The sequence below is a fragment of the Melospiza melodia genome, chromosome 1 (genome assembly GCF_035770615.1).
Source record: "Melospiza melodia melodia isolate bMelMel2 chromosome 1, bMelMel2.pri, whole genome shotgun sequence".
Classification (NCBI taxonomy): domain Eukaryota; kingdom Metazoa; phylum Chordata; class Aves; order Passeriformes; family Passerellidae; genus Melospiza; species Melospiza melodia.
The window spans coordinates 42,217,025-42,238,583 of record NC_086194.1 but is presented as its reverse complement, the minus strand read 5'-3'; the positions used below and the strand labels follow the sequence as shown (position 1 = coordinate 42,238,583).

At 41.7% G+C, this 21,559-nt stretch overlaps 1 protein-coding gene across 1 annotated transcript in view; it reads right to left on the bottom strand.

The window, feature by feature from the left end:
- The window catches only part of CMTM8 (CKLF like MARVEL transmembrane domain containing 8), a 35,242-nt gene extending 14,212 nt beyond the window's left edge, over positions 1 to 21,030 (bottom strand). The window contains exon 1 of the mRNA XM_063155211.1: positions 20,863 to 21,030. Within this exon, the coding sequence (XP_063011281.1) occupies positions 20,863 to 21,030 (168 nt within the window). The remainder of the gene's footprint in view (positions 1 to 20,862) is intronic.
- Positions 21,031 to 21,559: the final 529 nt, after the last annotated feature.

The following is a 21,559-nucleotide window of genomic DNA, read 5'->3' as shown; positions in this document are numbered from 1 at the left end:
CTTAGTAATCTACCACCTACTAAAAAGGTGTAAATCACAAAGGTACTCCTTCTCCACTGCAGTCCATGCATGAGGAATCTTTTGTGATACGGTGCTCCGACTCACTGCATCTGGCATCCCAGAAAAATCACCCAGGGGTGGGGGTCAGTAAGGAAATCGTGCTGTCCATGCCAGCAGCACATTACAGGTTGCTTCACCTGAGAAATATGCATGGAATGTGTGAGACCAGAAGACCAGAGCTAACACCAGTGACACAGTAAATTTAAGGAGGTAGGCTATATTAAAAAAGCAAGATATGTTTTCTGGAAAACACAGACATACCACATCAAAATTATGAAATCACTACAACAGATTTCTTACAGTTTCTCAGGAAGCTCTATTAATAACTAGAGGCAGAGTAGTGGATATTCAGAAGGTAAATAAGAAACAAGAGTTTGTTCAGGTCGTAAATTCTGTTTGTGTCATCAAAATGTTACAATGGAAGATTAGAAACTCTTAGAAAAAAAAAAAAAGTAATAAAAACCTCTACCAAAGAGAAAATTCCAGAGTGCTTTATAAATCAATGATATACCCACACATTGAGTATGTTCTGCTCATTCCTCCCTTCCACTTACAAAATGATTCAGTTGGATTATTCAAGGCACAGAGAACAGCTCCTACAAGAAAAGAAAGTTAAAGCTGGAAAAAAAGACAGATCCAATTTTCTGTTGAAGACTGAAGGAGGATATGACAGAAATCTGCACAATGTCAGGTGGCACAAAGAGGGGAGCGAGGAGTAGATTAGGACTTGCAACACAAGAAGCATCCTGCTAAGATTATCACACAAAAAGATGAAAAGCAAACAGAATGAAATGGTCTTTAAAAACAAAATCAAAAAGAAGGAAAAAACCCCACAGTACATAACCAAATCACACAATGCCATAGGAAACATCATACACACTCTGGGTCAGTCCTGTCTGTATATATTATGGACATACATGACAGTCAGGATAGTCAGCAATCTTCAGCACTGGAAATTCTTAAATGTGCATTTTGCTAGAAGTTAGAAAACCAGAACAGAGAAGAAAAGCTTGCAGTACATGCTCCTTCTTACATTCCTCCCTAAGTTTTCAGTATCAGTAAATATTAGAGACTGAGCTAAACAAACCACTGACCAGATCCATTACTTCTGGTTTTAACTTGCCTTCCTTTCCTGCAACCCTGACAACCAAGGACTGGAAGATGTAGAAGTGTGAATAGAATATGATGAGATGATTACATGTCACATCAATATATCATTTGTTTCTAAAGTAGAATTACAATAATCTCAAACAACTGTGAAGAATCTGGCTTGAATTATATCATCATGAAATTTATCTTCTCAGAGTGGAGGTTGATCATTAACAGACCATTAAAATGTGTACAAAGCATAAAGATTGGTCCTTGTCCCAGGGCACTTTCCACATTAAATGCTCTGGAGTTTGAGGGCTGCATTCAGGAGCACAGTACTGCTTATCCATGCCTGTAAATTCTAACTCAACCTTGTGTTTTGCCTGGGGACCTGCACACATGGAGTAATTTATATAGGTTACTGTACGCTGTGCATACATTAACTTGGTATCACAGCGCCACCATCTACAAAGAGGCAGCAGAAGACAGCCTTGTCTGTGCCCATCACGTTCTCTAGTCTGAAAGTGTCTTGATGCAGAATACAGTGAGATAGGCAGCCAGGAGAAGGACCTGCAGGTTCAGAGCTGCTGCAGCTGGCTGGGACCACACTGGCTACTGCTATCAGCGGCTCCATCAGGGCCACAGTGTCATGTGAAAATAAAGAGGGGTGGTACAAACGCTACTGGAGACAAGCAGCCTGACCTTAGCAGCACTTACTCACCTCTCTGGAAGGGTGACAGTGCAAGGCAGTGACCTCCACAGTGCTCAATCTCTAAAGGTCGACAAGAGCATCTAAACACCAAGGAGAGGAGACTGCCTGGCCTCTTATCAAACAGTCCCAAGGGATGCTACTGAAAGGAATGCTGCTGCCACTCCCTCTTCCTTCCAATTCCGCAAGGCCTGCCCGTGGCAGGGGTTTCTCTCACCACCTAGGATTTCCTAGAGAGAAACACTGTGATATTGTGCAGAAATGCTTGTTGATTCCAAACTCCCTGCCTCCTCCCAGCCCTGTCAGGAAACCGTGAAGTGGTACTGCTACAGTAAACGCTGCACTATCATGGAGCTGGGAATTACTCACTGGAATTGCTGCTACATTTTGCCCTTGAGCAGCAGAGAAAGGAGAATGTAAAGTAATAGCACATTAGAATCAAATAAAAAATAATCTGCCTTTCCAGTTACTTTCTGAGCAAATTTTCATTTAACCACGCCTTCAAGTATGAATTTTAAAGCAGACAATTACAAAGCAGAATAGTCACATAGAGACACAGAAGGCACAGGATATCTATTTTTTTGTGTCCTAGTGGCTTCTTTTGTACAGCTTCTAGAGGTGATGGCTTTTTTGGGAAAAAATTGAAGATTCAGTACAAACACCTTTGGATATAAAAGTAGTGATAAAATTCCATATTCCAATAATTTTTCCTTTTCAAAAGCCTCCTTATAAATCAAGATTGGTGAAACTAAAAGACTGAATGATTTTTTTTTATTTAAGGTTCAAATATTATTACATTTTGGAGTTCTGAGTAGAACTTGTAAATGATTTCTTTGAGAATTAACACTCAGTTTAGTCCTCTAAACAGTTTAGTCCCCAAACAGGCAGTAGAGAAGTAAAAATAAATTCTATGTGACTCACAGGAGATCCTGCTGCAATTTACTGAGTTGATTGGTGAGGAGACCTATCATTGCACTCATACAATGCCATATGATTTAAGTGATTTAAATTTTAGATCTTCATACTATAAAATTACGTGTAGATTTGAGAGCTCACATTAGTCAGTAACATCAGCTGCTTGGTGGAAGGACTTAAAAGAGCTTGCAGTGCTTCCTTGAGGCAATTTAAATTAAAAGAAAAAAAAAGGAAAACCACACTGGCAAGCTTTTTGAATTCTTGTTTTGAAACATGAACCTAAGATGTGGACAAAGAAAGAAGCTTCCTCACATTCACCAAGAATGTCAGATGATGATGAATTTCACATCTCTCCTCAAGACAGAAAGGACTTTCAGAGTGCAGCTGCAGTTTAACTCTGGGATAGGGTTGCCCCCTTCCACCTCAGGAGTTTGGGTGGGGCAGACAAAAAGCTTAATATATTCCTTTTCCTTTACACAAATGCAGTGCCTGGTTCATAAACACATGAGAGTTTTCCTGAGAAGTCCTTCCTGAGAGGGACTACTTCAAGCCAAGCAGTAGAGGCGTATTTATGGAGGTGATGACCACAGTATAGCCCTTGAGTTCTGAATACTATTTCTCCTTTATAAAGCACTTATACAAATTAAATGTGCAGGCTTGATCTGCTGTGCTCACTGAATACCATGTTTGTTTCTTGCTTTTGGGATGTGCATTGTGAGGAAATGATTGTCCTTGTACAGAAAAACTAGGAAAAAAATGCAGTAACTGTCTGTAATCTCATTTACTTTTTTCTTTTATTATTTAAACTGCAGAAGCAGATTCTGAGATCAAAAGATATAGGGCCATTTGTATCTGTCTGAACATGTCTTCCTCAATATGGCTATTTACTATTTTTTTTATTACTACAACTACTACTGTTTCTTATTGGAGCATGATGGCAGAAGGATTTGTTCTTCTGATCCAATAAAATCACATACATGAAAAGTCTTCCTTAACCTTGATATTGCCTCTTTTACAGATATACAAACTCTTCCTTTGAAAGAAGTTTTGCAGCACTCTATCATCCTTCTTCCCATTTCCTCTGAAGGGACATACTTCCTGAGGGTAGAAAAATACCAGCTTCTCAATAAATAGCAATGATTTTGTAAGTTAATTTTAACATTTGGTGCATGTGAAATACACATATACCAAAAAAAAGTAATTTTGCCATTGTTTTTACATTAATAAGGTGAATTATTTTTAAAGGAGAATCCCTAACAATGACTACCTTATGAATTACAAATGATTATTTATGTAGTTCACTTTGTTTAAAGGCTGTCTACAAGAGAACAATGCTGTATACAGCTGCTTTATTAATAATGTCACTGGCTCTTTGTTGCTATTTTTACATCTCCATCTTCCTGTTAGGCCATGTAAATAGAGATGCCTAAAATTAGCGGGCACGCAGCATTGTTTCACAAATCTTAGCTGCTACATTAAAATAGGAAGCTTATTACTTCTTTGGGAATAACTTTTATTTTGCCCCACAGCTAAGATACAAAGTCATAAAGCCAGATATGATGCAATGGAAAATTCAAAGGGAGTACCTGCTATGAAAACCTCTTGCTGCATTCTTCATCCATTTAAACAGGAGGAAATCCTTAACTGTTTATTTAAAAAAAACCTTTAGACTGAAAATATCTTTTAATTTCCACAGCTGAAAACCACGAAAATTGATTTTGTACAATACAGAATTTTTTCTTGCTGTGAGCCAGAATCTTCTCGTCATCAAAATTTGAAACAATTCCCCTTGCCCAACAAACAGAGGAGAAAATAAGATGATAAAGAAATAAGGAATCTGCATTCAGATCTGTTGTTGTCTGCCTATTAAGAAGCAGACTACTTCTATATTGAGTCCCAGGAATAATAATCCAACCCTAAGGACTGTGATTCACATTTTTAGGTAAAGTTTAAAGATTTTACAAAGACTGATCCACATGTTGTAGAAGCACCTCAATGAAAAATCCTTTTCCTTCTCTGACAAAATTGCTTTCTTTCCTGAGTACACTTTGCAATAACAACACAGAAGAACTACATGCCTATAAATATTTAACTCTTGCGTATGCTGTTTTGGAGGCATTTATGTTCAAAGACCTCACTGTCAGAAAGGACCATTTTGGCCATGTTGCCAATGGCATAAAGATTTCAACTTACAACATTGCTTTTTGGAAAGAGATGACACCTTGGCACAAGTGTTGCAATGATAAAATTCATCTTGTCTCTAAAAAAACTGCCGTAATGTCTACTGCTTTCATTGGTGAAAAACCCCAACCCATTTCTCATCTGAATTTTTCTGAGTCAGTTTCAAGTCATGTCCTTTTTCAAAATGGCCATCTGTCACCAATATATCAAAGATAACTTTGAACTAAGGGCCATATCCAAAATTGTTGACAAGACACAATTGAACAAGAGATAATCAGAAATGCTAGCATTGCTTCTGGCAACAAGCTACACTGGGTTTTTAAATTCTGCTTTATCTTTCTCTTTATTATTTTTGTGGTAGTAAGAGAAAGAGTTGACTTTGAAGGAATCAAGAACAAATCCAGAATTAAGTTTTCAACAGAGACCTACATAAGACCTATATAAGGCTTGTTACTACTGTTCCACATTTAATGTTTTGCAGAGATGTTTAGGGTACTAAACAAGCAACTTTAGGGTGAAGAATTATATGCAAGTGAAAATATTAATTGCCAAATGAAAAAAAATTAATTGGCCAAACAAGTAAAACAACTCTACACATGAGTCATACTTTTAGAGAACTCCTTTTCCTCAAGCTCCATAACTTTATTTTCAAGGTTCTGAAGAAAAAAGTCCACAAGCCTGAAGGACTTCCCACAGCCTGTCTGCTCTCCATAATAAATACTCAAGCAGTGCATGCAGTATAAAAGAACAAAGTAAAAAGGTCTGTGGGATACCTGACACTCGAAATTCAAACTACCAAAGTCATAAATTAAGTATACATGCTTATTTGTGGGGCAGGGTATAATGTTCTCCAACTGCTTCAATGGGCCTTATGTAAACAAAGAACAGAACAACTGGTGACAAATGCCAGCTTTCTAGTGCAAGAAAAAAGTCTTCAATCAAGGGAAAAAATCCCCCTCAATCCATTGGCTTATCCAGATTTAAATATGTGAGCAGAAATGATTTAATGTCCCTCAGATGTTTGCCCTGCTGTTGTGCCAGAGGTTAATGCCCTGCAAGGGTGACTGCAGACAAAGCTGCTCCTCAGTCACTGCACTCTAGTGCTCAGTGTATTTGAGGTAAACAAATCACTGGTTTGTGGTATCACCACAGGCTAGAATGTGAACTGCAGTGAACAGCAAGGCATGGAGACCTTGTCAGCTGTCTGCATTTATAAGCTATCAGTCTGCAACCAGAAATTTTGTATTTGCCTCCCATAATGCATAAACACAGAAATGCCAAGAGCTGCTGCTCTCACTGCATTCCCTCATGCTTCACTGTCTCCACAATACAGCTAATATATTTTGGGTTTTCAAGAATTTTTCATTCCATTTCTCCTCTAAAGCTGATTTCCCAATACAGCTCACAGATGTCAGAATGGCTACAAACTACAGGGATTACTGTGGATTAATGAATCCCTCATGGCTGAAAGTGTTTAGAGCAATTACACCTCTTAGTGGTAAGGTATTCCCCACACATTCTCCTTCCAGCTCCTCTGTCAGCAGGGCTGTTTCCTCTGGGGGACAAGCATGTTGTTAGACTGAAAGCTGGTACAACCCCTAGATGGATCTAGCAAAGCACACAGTCCTAGCCCAGGCTAGAGCTTTGTTCTAAATTTCAGGGAAATCTCCTCAGCACATCATGAAACTGAGATAGCACTGCTTGCTCTCCATCCCATCCAGCCTCCACCCATCCCCTGCACTGTCAAAGCCCAGTGAGCAGACTAAGACAGTGAGTTTCGTGCACAGACTGAGCTGTGAGAAGGGAAGACAAGGCTCCCACAGCAGCGAGCACTTGGGAATGAGAAAGGCAGATAAATGGAGGGCAGTCACCTTGTCAGACCACCACCACCAAGCAGTTTGGAGTCAACCACCACTGCTGTGCTCAGTCACAGCTCAGGCTGAGGGGAGCCGTGACTGGGTCAGCTGCTGGGGCAGTGCAGGCAGCTGAAAGTACCAATGTCCAAAAATGCAGCCACTGGCTTTGTCAAAGGCTGTCTGCGTGTGAGCTGTGATTCATGAGCAGCAAGTGATGCAGCACACACCAAGGTTATGGGGAGGAGAGCTCCAGGTAAGGTAGCAACAGCCAAGTTGCTGAGGAATTACAGGCAGAGTGATGGTGTGCTCTGCACTTGCTTTGGGGGAAAAACACTTTGAAAATATCTTTCACTGCACACAAGCTTTTTGAATAAAAAGCAAGCTTACAGCTTGACCTTCCCACCCAAATGGTTCTTCTGAAAAACCCAAGCCTTTTCCTGTAGTGCTGTTTATATTACAGCATCCCAATATACACAATCAACTAAATTATATTTACTTAGCTAACTTCCACACCTTTTCCCCGTTCTATTTCCTCAGATTTGGATCACGGCTTTCTTCTGCCTAGTATTTTCTTCCCTAGAATGACAATAGTGCAGATACAACAATGAGGTGTTACCAGCCTTTTGTTCAAGTGCTCTTTGTTGAGTATTTCAGCTATTTACTGCCCCCTCTGAAGTTCCTGTTTTCCCACTGAGGGGGGAAGGGAAAGCCTGTACAATGACATGGCAGCTTTTTGTTCAAAAAGTCTGTGTGCAGAGATCTTTAGCACATTTTCCCTGCAAAGCCTGGTATTACTAGTTTCAAATCAAAAAGGGAAAAAAATCTTCAAATAACTTAAAAAAATTTATACATATATAAAAAGTAGTACTAAAAAAGTAGTACTTTGCAGATATCCCTTTCTTCAAGCTATGAATTATTGCTATATCAAAATGCCCACATCCACACACACTGAAAACTCAGCCCACTATGATGAAATGTGCACAAACACAGAGGCACGTAGTGTAATCTCCTACTGCAAATAATATTACAGGTCTTAGCACATAAAACCAAGAAACCAAAAAGGAATTAGGGCACTGAAAGGCATCACAAGCTGCTATTGTGGGGGCTTTGCTAGTTCACACAAAGGGAAAAGGAAGAGCACAGCATGCACAGCCATTTGATACAGGAAAAGGCATATATCATTTGATAATCCAGTGATAAGGCAGGACAGCTACGGGACAAACCCATCTGTTGTACTGAATAAACAAATTTAGATTGATAGTTGTGATGCTGAGCTGTTTTGATACACAGGATTTAACAGAATCATGATGTGGATGTAAAAAAATTATCAGTGTTTCATTACAAAATAAGGTATGTCCTGGGACTGTGGGATACACGACTAAAGGGAGCTCTGAAGAAATACATAAATTAGGCAGCTGGGTTATAAAAGAGCATGTCCAAGCAATGGATCTGAACAGCTTCCCCTTTCACCATCTATCAGCTAGATGTTCAAGCCAAAGAAACTGTGCACAAGAAACAGGTAGCATGACAGGGAACTTTTGGGGTAATCTTGGTACCAAGTGGGTTAACCGTGCCTGTTATCCTCCCAAAGTCAATTTTAGCACAACAGGTCAACACGAAAATGGTAGAAGCTTTAATTAGGCTCCTCCTGATCGGAATCTAATTTGACAGCAAGTGCTCCACGCAGGAGGATTGGAGAGGAAAGGTCTTAAGGGAGGTGATCTCTTTTATCAGACTAATCCGTGGCCCTGGCAGAAGAAACCAGAGGGGAAAGTTCCTGGGCATACCCTTTTCGTCTGTGCCAAACGGAAGCAACAGCAGAGCTGCCCTCCACAAACGCTACCAAGGGGATAGGAAACGACTCTGGGGAAGGAGCTGCTGTCCTGAGGAGTCTGACAAACAATGCCAGCGCTCATTAGAGCACACAGACTGCACGGTAGGTTGGCTTTCGTGTTCCTTTCATGTTCTCTTCATTTCCTGTGCAGATATGGCGGGATGGCTGAAGTCAATGGGAAATTCACAGAATCACAGAATCACAGAATTTCAAGACTGGAAGAGACCTATAAGATCATCTAGTCCAGCCGATGTTCTAACTGTTCAACTAGATCATGGCAGCAAGTGCCACATCCAGTCTTTTTTTGAATTCTTCAAGGGATGATGCCTCTACCACCTCACTGGGTAAATGATTCCAGTATCTGACCACTCTTTCTGTGAAGTATTTCCTTCTTACTTCTAACTTACATCTAGCTTGACGCAACTTGAGACTGTGTCCTCTTGTTCTATCCGTTGTTGCCCGGAGAAAGAGGCCGACCACCAGCTCACTACAGCCACCCTTCAGGAAGTTGTAGAGAGTGATGAGGTCACCCCTTAGTCTCCTTTTCTCCAGGCTGAACAACCCCAGCTCCCTCAGTCGCTCTTCATTCACAACAGGTTTTAAGAGCATCAAGAACTGATTCATTAAAACCTTCTCTTCATAACAACATTGTTTGTGTACATTAGATCTTAATCTGATTTTGTTCCCATCAACTCACCCAGACTGTATTTGCACCAGTTCTCAGGGTCGTCATCTTGCTCGTGAACATTGTTCATGCAACATGTAATCTACAGAAACACCAACCAACACAAGTCAAAATTAAGTGTTCTTTTTAAGTTCCCTTCTCTGCCATTTTTTTAAACTGAAACCTAAATTGAAGAGGCATGTTGAAATTAAGCTAAGTTTTTAGAATGAAAATTACTTCAGACATAGTATAGGGTGGGTTGGGTTTTTTTTTTTGGGTGGGAGGGGGACTTTTCTTTTGGTTTGTGTTTTTTCTTTTTTTTCCCCTCCAAGACTAGCATTATACTGTACAGCTTAATAAGGAGAGTGAAAATTAGATGTAACCAACCTTAGAGAATTCCTTTTCATTTATTGCTGTGTACTCAGTTTAACTTTAACTTCAGCTGGTAAAACACTTTACAAGAGACCCCATCTCACCTCTAACACATTATCTTGACTTGCTTACTTCAGGCAAACATTTGCTAGATAGTTGTCTGTTACTGCATAAAGAGAATGTCAAGTTCTTTGTACAAGCGTCTGGTCACGTTTCATGATTGCCAAAGTCTAGGAAGAAATCCCAAGTTTGAAAAAAAACTGCTTGGAAACCTCATTCTCCTGGGTAAAATTCCTACCATTTTTTCTGAGAAGTTAAACAGAAAATCCTTTCAATATGCCAAATGGAACAATGAAATGGTACCTAGTAACATATAAGCTGTTTTTCACTGTTTCACTCATGGCAAGTTCCATCATTAAATTACAGTTCCACAGGCCTGTGTTGTATGTTTAAGATTAGTTTATACATCTTTGCATGGATGCTCATGTTTCAAACAGAAAACACATCACAAGAGGAGCCATCTCTTCAAGTAGGTCATTATTTTCCTCTTGCACACTGCCTTTTAAAGTTAAGTCCCAGCAATATAAGAATGTACTCAAAAGAGTAAAATAAGAATTGTGGTTTTCCAAAATTAAATATAAGTAGTTTCCCAATGACAACTGTCTTTCTGTCAAGTATGAATTTTATTTGGCATCCCAACTCCTTCCCATGCATTAGGAGAAATAAAAAGAACCCTAATTAATGTATTGATTTGTACTGTGCTATATCTTAGTAACAGCATGGGGAAGGGAAAATATTTTCAGCTTGGAGGCCAACTGGCAATGACTGTTGTCAGTAACTGTTATGACTGTATTGCACAGTCCAATGAACATGGCTTATGCACATAGAGAGGCCTTGAAGCATCAATCAGAAATTTCAGCAGGGATCTTGCTTTTCCATGCTGCCTGAATCTCTTATATTGAAGAGATTCACTGAGATCACCACAAGACTGTAGTTGGTCTCAAAAAATCCAGCTCTATACAGCCTGTTTTATGCCTTTTGTTTTAGAAAAAGTTGCATTCTAGCTGAATAGAAGAACTAAACATGTCACAATATTCACCAACAACCTCCTAAATCACTGTATCACTACTTTTAATACTGTTCTAAAATACTATGGTATTTTTCATGGCTTTGTCCACCCACAGCTTTATGAAAGCATTAAAGATGGATGTCTCATATCGAGCAGAGCCTGTTCTTTCAGTTGCCCAACACCTCCTCTCCTAAAACAACATTTTGCCAAATTTTTAGTGTAGGAGCTGCATTTTCTACATTGATTTTCTCTGTCAAGCCTGAAGAAGAGCAGAGGAAAATCATGCAAAGCAGACCTTTGGCAAGTTGCCCAGAGCTGCTGGACAAGAGGGCTTGAAGAAATGAGGCAGGGAGACAAAACCAAACCGAACCAAACCCATCACGGAAGAGAGATGGGAAATTAGGACTTGGGACAGAGGCAGAGGGGTGGACGAGAGAGAGGGACAAACATGTTGAAATACCTGGGGCTAAGTATGCAACACTTCCAGAAACGAGTTCTTCACACATCCTAATTCTATCCTTGGTTAAGCACACATTATGCTATAGCCTATAATTTTCTGACCACATACTTTCCCCTTCTCCCCACAACCACCTGCATGCAGCAACAGAAGGGAAAACCTCCTTCAGAACTAATGCCTCCCCTTATTTTGCTTTCTGCCTGTTTACTTGCATGGCCTGCAGAACTGCAACTCAGCTTTGCATTTGGGCTCTTGAAAAACACTGTGTTATCTGTATTGCCCCACAAGTCCATCAATAAATTATTAAACACATCTCTGAGATAGAGTAGTATGCTATCCCAATTTTAGACAGTGCACTAAAATTAGGGTCAAAAGCCAATTCTTGCCAAATTTCTGGAAAATTCTTTTCCCACAGCATTTATTATGGCAGTGCATTTTGCATCTTCAGAACACAGAGCTGCTACTGACTTTCAGACACATCTGAGAATTAACTGGCTTTTCTGCAACTCAGACCCAAAGCTGGGGATTCAGAAAACAAGGAGTAGAGTGAACACAATGAAATGTAGGGCTTACTTGCCTTGTCTAGCATCCCATAGGAACATTGTGGTTCAAGGAGAAGATAAAAATCAAATTTTCCAAGGAAGCAATTAGCCAGGAGACCATCCTCTCCCTTTGAATAATCCCTTTCCTTACTCACAACTTGACTTCCTCCAATGCTGTGTGCACAATATCCCAGTCACGCCTAGAAAAGCTCTTCTGTGCAATGACCATGACAGAAGTTTCTTGATAAAAAAACCATAATCAAGCAGGTTTTGACTGGATTCCAGTACCTGCACACAATTCAATACGAAACCAACACTGCCAGGGTGAAACTAATTTTGGTGCTTAATTTCCAGGACCTTAATAACATAATAATGTTTTTGATTGTAATTATTAAGTGCTTATACACATGGAAGCTCTTTGAAACAGCACATGAGGTCCCTGATAGCAAGGTACATCACTGTTTACAAATTAAGCTACAACCAAATCAGCACAAACGCTGTCATTTTTTGATCTTTTTTCCCCACTAAGGACTGAATTATAGCACCACTCTCGCCAGCATGTATCATAGTTGCATCCAGATCCTGTAAAGGACAATTGTGCATTTGTTTATGCTTTCCATCCTACAGCAGTAGTAACAGGCAATCACCACGGACTCACCTTCTCGCCTGATCCTTGTCAGTCTGCCCTGCAGTGGCTGTCTCTGGCTGGGCACAACCAAGGCTGATGCTATCAGCTGAAGTGTCATTTTAAAGGCACATTGTTTTCCTCTTGGTAGAGGACTTTTTTTTTTATCTCTTCCACTGTCCCTCAGCACTGAATTCCTGCCTGCAACGCTGTCTCAGTTTTTAAGTTTCACCAACAGTTGTCTCAAAACCATGCTGCCCCATTCAGCTATTACCTGCCATATGAGCTGAAGCCTTTGGAATACCATTATTTTTGAATGCAGAGAACCTATGCTAAAATATATATTAAAGGGACAGACAGGGGAAAAAAAAGAAAAAATAAAAAAGCCCAGAAAGATTTTTTAAAAAGGGAGCCTGTTAGCAGCTGCACAACTTCGAGGCTAAATAAATGGATCCGTGCAAAGACAGTGCCACCTTGAATTTATTTAAATTCAGGCCTGGACACAGCAGCCACATTTAAAGCTGATGATACAAACTGTTCTTATTTTCTGCTATAAAGCAGAGGTTCTTGACAGATTTCCTTTCAAGCTGTGCACATTAGGCTACCAGTCAAAGACCAGAAGTGATTACCAGAGTATGATCAGAGAGGCTGCTTTTCCCACATGGCCTCTTTCCAGGGTCCTGCTTGGGATGTTTTCAATGTACTTATTCTTCATAACTAGATTATGATATATCCAGAGACTGACACCTTACTGATTATTACCACACCTACTTACTTTGTCTCAGTTCTACAAAATCTGATTTTAGCACATCTTAAATCAGACCAGAAACATTGTGGCTGCCCAGAACAAACTGCACAGGCTGCATACCTCTAACAATACCAATTTGTTGAAACTGGTTTTGCTTTGGTCTGAAGATTTTTCTCTCAGCAAACCTGTGCTTGCATCAGTGTCATCTGCACACCCATAGCTTGCAAAAATGGTCAGTGTAAACACTCAATATTGTTCTCTAGCTTGGCAAAAATGCAGTCACGCCCAGGACTGATCCAAGCCTGTGCAGTGAAGAGGTCTGGCAAAGCCTGGATACCATGTTAATGTCTGTAGAACCAGGAGCTCAGCCTCTTCAAGTTCATTAACATAAGCATGACACCAAACTTTCCTTGGACCAGTCCCAGGTGCCACTGAAAGCAGTGACTTGATTCTTTCCTTACTCAGTCCCTCCTCCACTGGAGTTTCAAGAGCCTTATGCCTGATCTGGTCCTTTCAGAGGCAGGTGAATTAGTACCAGCAGCTTCCACGGGGAACTGGCTCAGGCCACAGGAACAGAACTACCTTGCCAAAGGCCTGATGGATGCTAAAAGCTATTTGCTGTTTGACACTAAAAAAAAAAAAAAAAGAGCTAGGTCCTCTCTGCAAGGACACTTATTGCTGTTTTTCTGGAATTCAAAGGGGAAAAAGTGCAGAAATATCACACAATACAATATGTAGTTTATCCAAAGTAAAATTTAAGACCTATTAATAGATATATATTAAGAAGTTAAGACCTATTTATAGATATATAAATGTATGTGTACACACATATATGCATATTTGTCTGCGTGACCATTATAAACTAAATATATGGCACTGTTATTGCCAGAAGAGATCAGGAAAAAACAGTAGGTTGAATGAGAAGGCAATCAACAAACAAGAACAAAACATCATCATTCCCTCCACACTTTCCATACTGAAGGGTTCAGAGCCCCCCAAGAGAGTTTTTCTGCAGTTTTGAGATTCTTCTTTTTAAGAAGACTCTTTCAGGCACCTCTGCTCCAACCCTGCCTGTTGGTACTACACAGGAGGTTCAGAGCACAGAACAGAGCAGACATCAGTGGGCTCCCCAGGTACACAGGAGTACTCCCATCCAAAGGGCAGGGAGTGAAAGGCATCTGCTTTTGCTCTAGAAGCAGCATTTTTTGTTAATGGACTCAGAAACCTGGGGGTCATTAATGATTTTGCAAGAATCCAGTGTGACCCAAAGGCAACTTCTTTCTGTGTCCTTTTCCTGCTCACCTTCTTACTCTGCTGCCAACAAATACACCTCTTCATCATATACTGCATGGAATACAGAGGGTTTTAGATAGGCATACACCACTTCATGATCCTCTAATCTGCAGGCTTAACAGTGTATAATAAATAATTCCAAACAAAAAGCAGGAATGGCAGTGTAGAAAGAAAAAAAAATAACACAATGGGAGAAAAAAAATCCCAACAATCTGAACTGAACAACAAATGAACAACCACAAAGAAAAGAGAACAGACAAGTCCAGGATTAGGACAAAATGCACCATCAGGTGTCTCCATCATCATCAGGTATCTGGCATTATCACTGTCTTCCCATAGCATGATTACCCAGGGATTTGGGACTCCTGTGCATATCTGGGAAAAGGCAATTTTCAGGAATGCAGTCACAGTCTCTTTACAACTACATCATTGACCTTTGTCCTCAGACCATGATGGTCCCCTCAGCACTTACCCTCACACAGCACTCACACCCAGCCACAGCATCATGCTAAAGCCAAGCAACTGGGAAGCTCTGCCTAGTCCATTAGGAATAATGGGAGGACTGCACATTTCACTGTCATGCAGACGCAGGCCACTGAAGCCCCAAAAGATCTATTTATTTATTTATTTATTCATTTAAAATTAAGTTTGTGCACATAAGAATTTTTGCAGGCACAAAAGAAAAATAATTTCTACAGTTTTGGGGGGGGGGGGGGAGGAGGAGGATTTGTATTATATTCACTACCCACCCAATAACAAAGTAGATGTTTAAGTATGACTTGAAAGCATTCTTCTCATGAAGAGATAAAGACATTTCATACGTGTTGTACCTTAACTCTGACGTATTGAGAATATTTTGCATTTTTGACCTTTGGTAAAATATCTTCATTCACTTTAAGAGGCATTTTCACCCTCCTACCATTTTAGCCCTAACACTGTTTCTATCATCACTTGGAGCACGTTCAAAGGGTTCTGTTTCCTTGTGTCCCCCAAACAGTTCTCTCTTCCCAAGGAAACACCCTGATCTTGTCCAGGAAACCAAAGACCTTACAGGAAACAGAACTTTAAATAACTATATGATCCTAAAGGAAGATGGAAACCATATAGATGTGTGTATTCAGTACACTAAAGACAGCTAAGGGTTAGCAGTGGAACAACAGCACCTAAGAAAGGCAGAGCTGAAACCTGACTTCAGCAAGAGTTTTGTCTGATCAAGACCAAAGGAGAGAGCTGAGAGTTTATATTGTGTGTTTTCTTATTCGTGCATAGGAGCATGAAGCTGCTGGATGAAGTGACTGACTAGTCACTACAGGATTTGTTTTTTTTCCATTCAGTAATTCAAAGTGGATAATAGTAAGATGGTGCTTGTGTACATCTCCTCCAGGCAGAGCACTTGTTCAACATGTCAGGAGGTAGCTCAGTGTTGTCAACTACTTGCAAGCAGACATGCTATGATCGGAGTAAAAATCACCTTATAAGAAAAAAGAAAAAATCACTACTGTTCCTGAAAGGAGAGAAAGTCTTGCTGCCACTCAGGTGAGCAAAGATGCTCTTTGGAACTCCCTCCATGCTTCTTCTGAGCTTTTCCAAGAAATGGGAGGGCAGGAGGAGGATGGTAAATATACATAAAACTTTGAACTGCAGCCAGAGAGGCTGTAAGACTAAAAGAAAATCTAAATGCAAGGAGAGCTTTAAGTAGCTTTTTTGTATTTTAACTTTGTCACAGTAGATCATCCCCTCTGTATTACTTCTGTTTTTCTTAACATTTGTATGACTTTATTGCTGAGTTAATTTAACACTTGAGTATCGGCAGATGAGTTTGATGCATCTCTCAGGAAAAAGACAAAGGTGAAAAGTCTGTTGAACAAACACTTGCGCATTTCCAGTTGTTCTGGTTTTGGCACCCTCAATATCTTAGATCTGACCTAACTTTCAATATCTATTTAGTATTCTGAGGGTCACCAGTCTACTAGAATAAACAAAGTCAACAGTATTTCCTTTATTAATTAAACCTTCAAAGGTCTAACATTTGAAGAAGAATAATGAACCAGTGATCAGACTTATTTTTATTGTCCAGAAACATAAATTTGAACTCAAATTTTATGTGGTGCTAATAAAGTAAATGAATTCCTATCAGGCTTATATTTCAAGTATCTATTTTATTCTGGGCATTTCAAAGAATAATGTGCACAGAACAGCACAAAGAAATGCAACTGTAAGTACAATTAACTAAAACTTACACCATCACAAGATCTCGTGCAGCAGCAGCAAAGTATCAACCTTCTAAACCTTTCCAAGCTATATAAGTATTTGTTTTTGTCAAGGTCAAATAGCCATGACAAGCCTTAAAATCAGTAGTGCAAATTTTACAAGAGACTCCATCTAACAACACACTGGTGTGAAGCAACAATCCGAAGAGATCAATGTCATCCTGCTAGAAAGTAAATATTTTTATAACTACATCCATAGCAACCACAAAACTCTCCACCTCCCCAAAGTGATCCACAATGCTTGACTTGAGAAGCTGATTTAAAGCTCTGAGAAGGTATCACTTGCCATCATTTTTCTTGGCCATAAAAGTCCCAGGAAGATAAATGTAGCTTTTCTGGGCCATCATTTCACAGAAAAGAAACACTCAAAAGATATCTCTAGAAATTGCTATACTTGCTCATTTTGAAACTGTAAATCCTCCAGGGGGACTGGGGGTGCTACACTGTAGGAATCAGTATCAATTACTTTACATGATGTATTTTTACTTCAGTGTCAACCCAGGCAATTGACATCTCATTTTCTCATTTACAGACTTGGTGTAACACCACTTACATCTTCTGTACTACTTTTCACCAATGGATCTCAGTGCTCTTTACAAAGATTAGTACACATATTCCATGAATGGATGAGACATTCTGAGAAGTTAGAGAGATGCAGATAAACTAACCTGCAGAGTCAATGGCCAACTAAGGCCAGTAAATGCAAGTTTCCAGAGTCAGAACCCCCTGCCCTGCCCAGCAAACACCACTACTTCTATATATAAGTGCTTTGGACAGCCTTCCACACACCAAAGTTGTGTTTTATGCCAGTTTCCAAAGGCCTCTCAGAAACCCGGTGTCAATTTCCATTTTGTTTTTTCCACTGAAATGAACTGACCCCAGTTCTTTCCAAGTGAGTGGCAGGAAACCTTGCACCTGCTCTGGTCATGGAGGCAGACATCAAAGGCAATGGAAATCTGTCAGCACCAGGTAATTTAGCCTACACTTCAGGCTGCATTTCTGAGCTCATTCATGCTAGATGTATGCAGTGCTAGACCAAGAGGCATTACAGAATTAAGATTAACCAGGTTTGGGTACATAACTCTATTACTGCTGAATAGGCACAGTCAGCCTCACCCCTCATTTACACAGGCTCTAAAGCAGCTACATAAAGGATGGATAATACCTGATCCATCATAAAACCTGTCTTTATAAAGCTAACTCATTTTGAACAAATTTGAAACAGGAGACCGAGTTAATAGCAGACCAGTGCTTTGCATGACTACAAAGGATCTCTTAGTAGGAACTGTTAAGCTGAATTTACTGTGCCATTAAACCACAGCCTCAGTGCAGATGTAGGCTGGTTACCAGCACACATGGAAACCCACACAGCAGTTAATTCATCTTCACAGTACGCAAATCAGGGGCGTGGGAGCAAAACCTGATCAAGATCCTCCATTTAAGGGGCTGGAATGTTTTATTTATGGGGTAACTTTCTGCTTTTCCATTCTCTTTGGTCAAAGAATAATACAGATTTGCCCTTTGCCTACACAGAGAAGAGAGTTTCAGAGCCAGAAGACACAGACTGCACCCCTCTTGCTGCATGCACATTGCTGACTGACAGCAGCAATAATCAAATATTTATGCAGCCCCACAGTGCAAACTCTCAGAGCATTTAGCACCATTGTTTAATGCCCCTAGCTCAGCTTTAACATGGACATGGGATCTGGCAGATGAGAAGCTGCACCGATAGCAGATATCACTAAAAACAGTCCTCTTCCCTGTCCGTGTCACAGATGCCCCAGAGAAGGGGCACCAGAAGCAAAGGGATGCTCCTATCACAGCAGCTGTTCTTTAGAGCTCAGAGCTTAGACTGGAAAAGATCTACCAGGCTGCAAACTCCTGAGACTGAATTACATGCTGGTCTCATTTGCAGGTTTGCAAATCCTTAGCAGAAGGATTATGCTATAAGCTGGGGCAACAGAAATATCCTGAAGGGCCAATTGGTACAGGCAAGGCACAGCAATCAGAACAGGATGATTTAGGGTACACAACTCCAATACTGCTGAATATGCACAGCAAGTTTTGAAGTAGAGATCTTGGGATCTCTAGTCATGCTCTGTTAAAGCACATTCTCTCTCAGAATAAAAAAGAACATACCAAACTGGTGGAAAATGTTTAACCAAAACCCAATGCCAAATATATATATATATATAAAAATATATATACACATATATATACACACACACATATATAAACTCATTATTTGATTTTAGTAACTGGGGTTCTTTCAGCTAATTCCATATAAAGGTCTTCACTATATATTTTTGTTTAATTTCACAGAAGAACAGTTAGTCTAGCTGCTTTAAAAAAAGTGGAGTTAGGAATTAGAAGTATTTCCTTAAAGGCACTATCTATCAGTACTCCACTTCTGTAGGACCTGCCCTACACCTTTCAGCTTAATATCAGAACTGTACTCTGTTCTCTCAAATACACCATTGCAAACCTGTAAAAGTTAATCTACATTAGAGACTTCTATTAGCTCCTTTGAGTTGGCCAGGAACTGCTCATTTCACATTTTATAATTATCCCAGGAACTAGGAATGGCTGAGAGGAAACAAAATCCCCCTGAAAAGCATCAGCACTGTTTAGAAAGGTAAGCTGCACGACACCACCTGTCAACACAAAGCAGAAGGCACACTTCCAACAAAGAGTAAGCAGGAGCCTGTCCATGCCCTGTGGCCATGTAGCTCAATGTGAGTGCAGCTGATCCAATATTCACAGCCAGGATGAATATATGACATTCCAGCAGGGCTCTGGAAAAGCCTTGGGCACCTCTGTAACAATCTACAGTGGGATCACTCTTCAGATAAAGTACTAGAAAGGTACATAACTCCGTGGTAATTACTAACTGAAAAAGAGTGGAAAAGAAAGCAGCTATTATTTCCAAGACTTGTCTATTCACAGATCTACCACAGCTTTGACAGTGAAGCATCTCCTGTATTTAACAGCCAAAACAAGCCGACAATCACCTATCTGCTGGAGATCGACAGAATTCCCAAGGACACTGGCACACAGGGCACCTGCTGGGAGCAGGCTCTGACCTCACAGCCCCATCACCAGTGGCCTGCACAGCAATCTGGCATCTCAGTGTGCATCCTGTCTCCAATGGCACTGCTCCTGCCAGAGGTCCCACATCACACATCAGCCTGAAGCTTCGCCTGGTTATTTTAACTTTGAAGTCGGCAAAACCAACAGCCATTCCACTGCTCTGGTGAAGCACGTTTTCAAGCCGTGAAAACGAATGTGATCTGATAAGTTAATCTTTGAAGCTTTAGTACAACAAAAACTTCACATAGGAAACTCAAAAAGTTAGTTGGGGCAGCCAGCTCTTTAAGACTCTTAATTTTTAATAGTGTAGATGAGTGGAATGAAACAGATCATTTTTATGAGGAGATGCTGAGTATCTGTTGCTCAGCGCACTGAGGGCACACGGGCCTGCAGAGGGATCCCGGCGTTGTGCAGTTCAGCGCCTACCATTAAGGCAAGTGACCGAATTTAGCACTGCCTGGCTCTCTGTATGCTCATTTACACCTTATGGACGACCTTCCAAAAAGAAATTCACTAAGGCAAGTGACCGAATTTAGCACTGCCTGGCTCTCTGTATGTTCATTTACACCTTATGGACTACCTGCAAAAAACAAATTCACTAGCAAACCCGAAAGGCATCAGTTCATCTCCCACTCTGCACAGGTGTACCTAAGCAGTAAGAACGTAAGGAAATTGGGGTTTTTTTGACCTAGGAAACAAAGATAAATTGTTCAATAAACTCTCACATCATGCCTATTCGTGTGCTATCAAGTGCAAAGCATATACAACCAATGTGGTTACAGAAAAGTCTCCAAAGCTCAGCTCCCTGTCTGCCAAAACTCGTCTTTCCGCTACGGGACGTGATGATACCGCAGATACCACGGGAGGCTGAGCAGACCGCGTGTGCCCTGCGCTCCTTTTCCAATTTCCAGGCGGGACATTTGTGCCTCCGCCGCAGAGCCGCTCTTGCTTCCGTGGGCTCGTCCTTCCCCGCGCTCACCTGCGGGCAGGGCCCCGCACGGGGGGATGCGCTGAGGGGCGCCCCGACCCCTCCTCACCCCAGCGCCGGCCGAGGCTCCCCCGCCCCTCCGCGCCCGCGGCGCACTCACAATCTCGGTCACCATGAGGAGCCCGGGCACGGTGCGCAGGAACTCCCTGTCGTAGGCGAGGGTGCTGGAGCTGGCCGACAGGTTGGCGGTGAAGGAGCTGCTGGTGGTGGTGACCGTGTGCGAGCGCGGGCGCGGCGGCTGCTCCTGAGGCGGCACGGGCGGCTCCATGGCCGGCGCGGCTGTCGCCGGACGGGCGGCGCGGAGGCACCGCCGCTCGCCGCTTTGTGTGGCCCCGGCGCCGCGGGCAGCCCCCGCCTGGGCCAGGGGGACGAGGAGGAGGGTGCTCGGCGCCCGGGGCCGGCCGGGGAGGCGGGTCCGGAGCGGGGCCGCCCTCCCCGGAGACCGCCCAGCCCTCCCGCCGCTGCCCCCGGGGCGGGACAGCGATGCCGGTGCGAGGCATCCCCAGCGCTGGGGATTGAGGGACAAAGCGCGTCCCCTCTCAAAACCATCTCCTCAAAACCATCTCTGACCTCGCAGACTTTTGTACACTTGGGATCCCGTCTGCTTCCAGTGCGACCGAGGAGCCAGGCTGAGCAACTGCTGTGTGTGCCACAGCCCCTTGGAAGGGCCAGCCTCATGCCCCGGCCGTCATCGTCACAGCTCCGGGCTGTCACTCCTGGCTCCAAAGGCCCCAAAGGCTGGCAGGGGCCGTGCTGTGTCGCAGGTGGCTGTCACCCCTGGCTGGTGCCACAGGTGT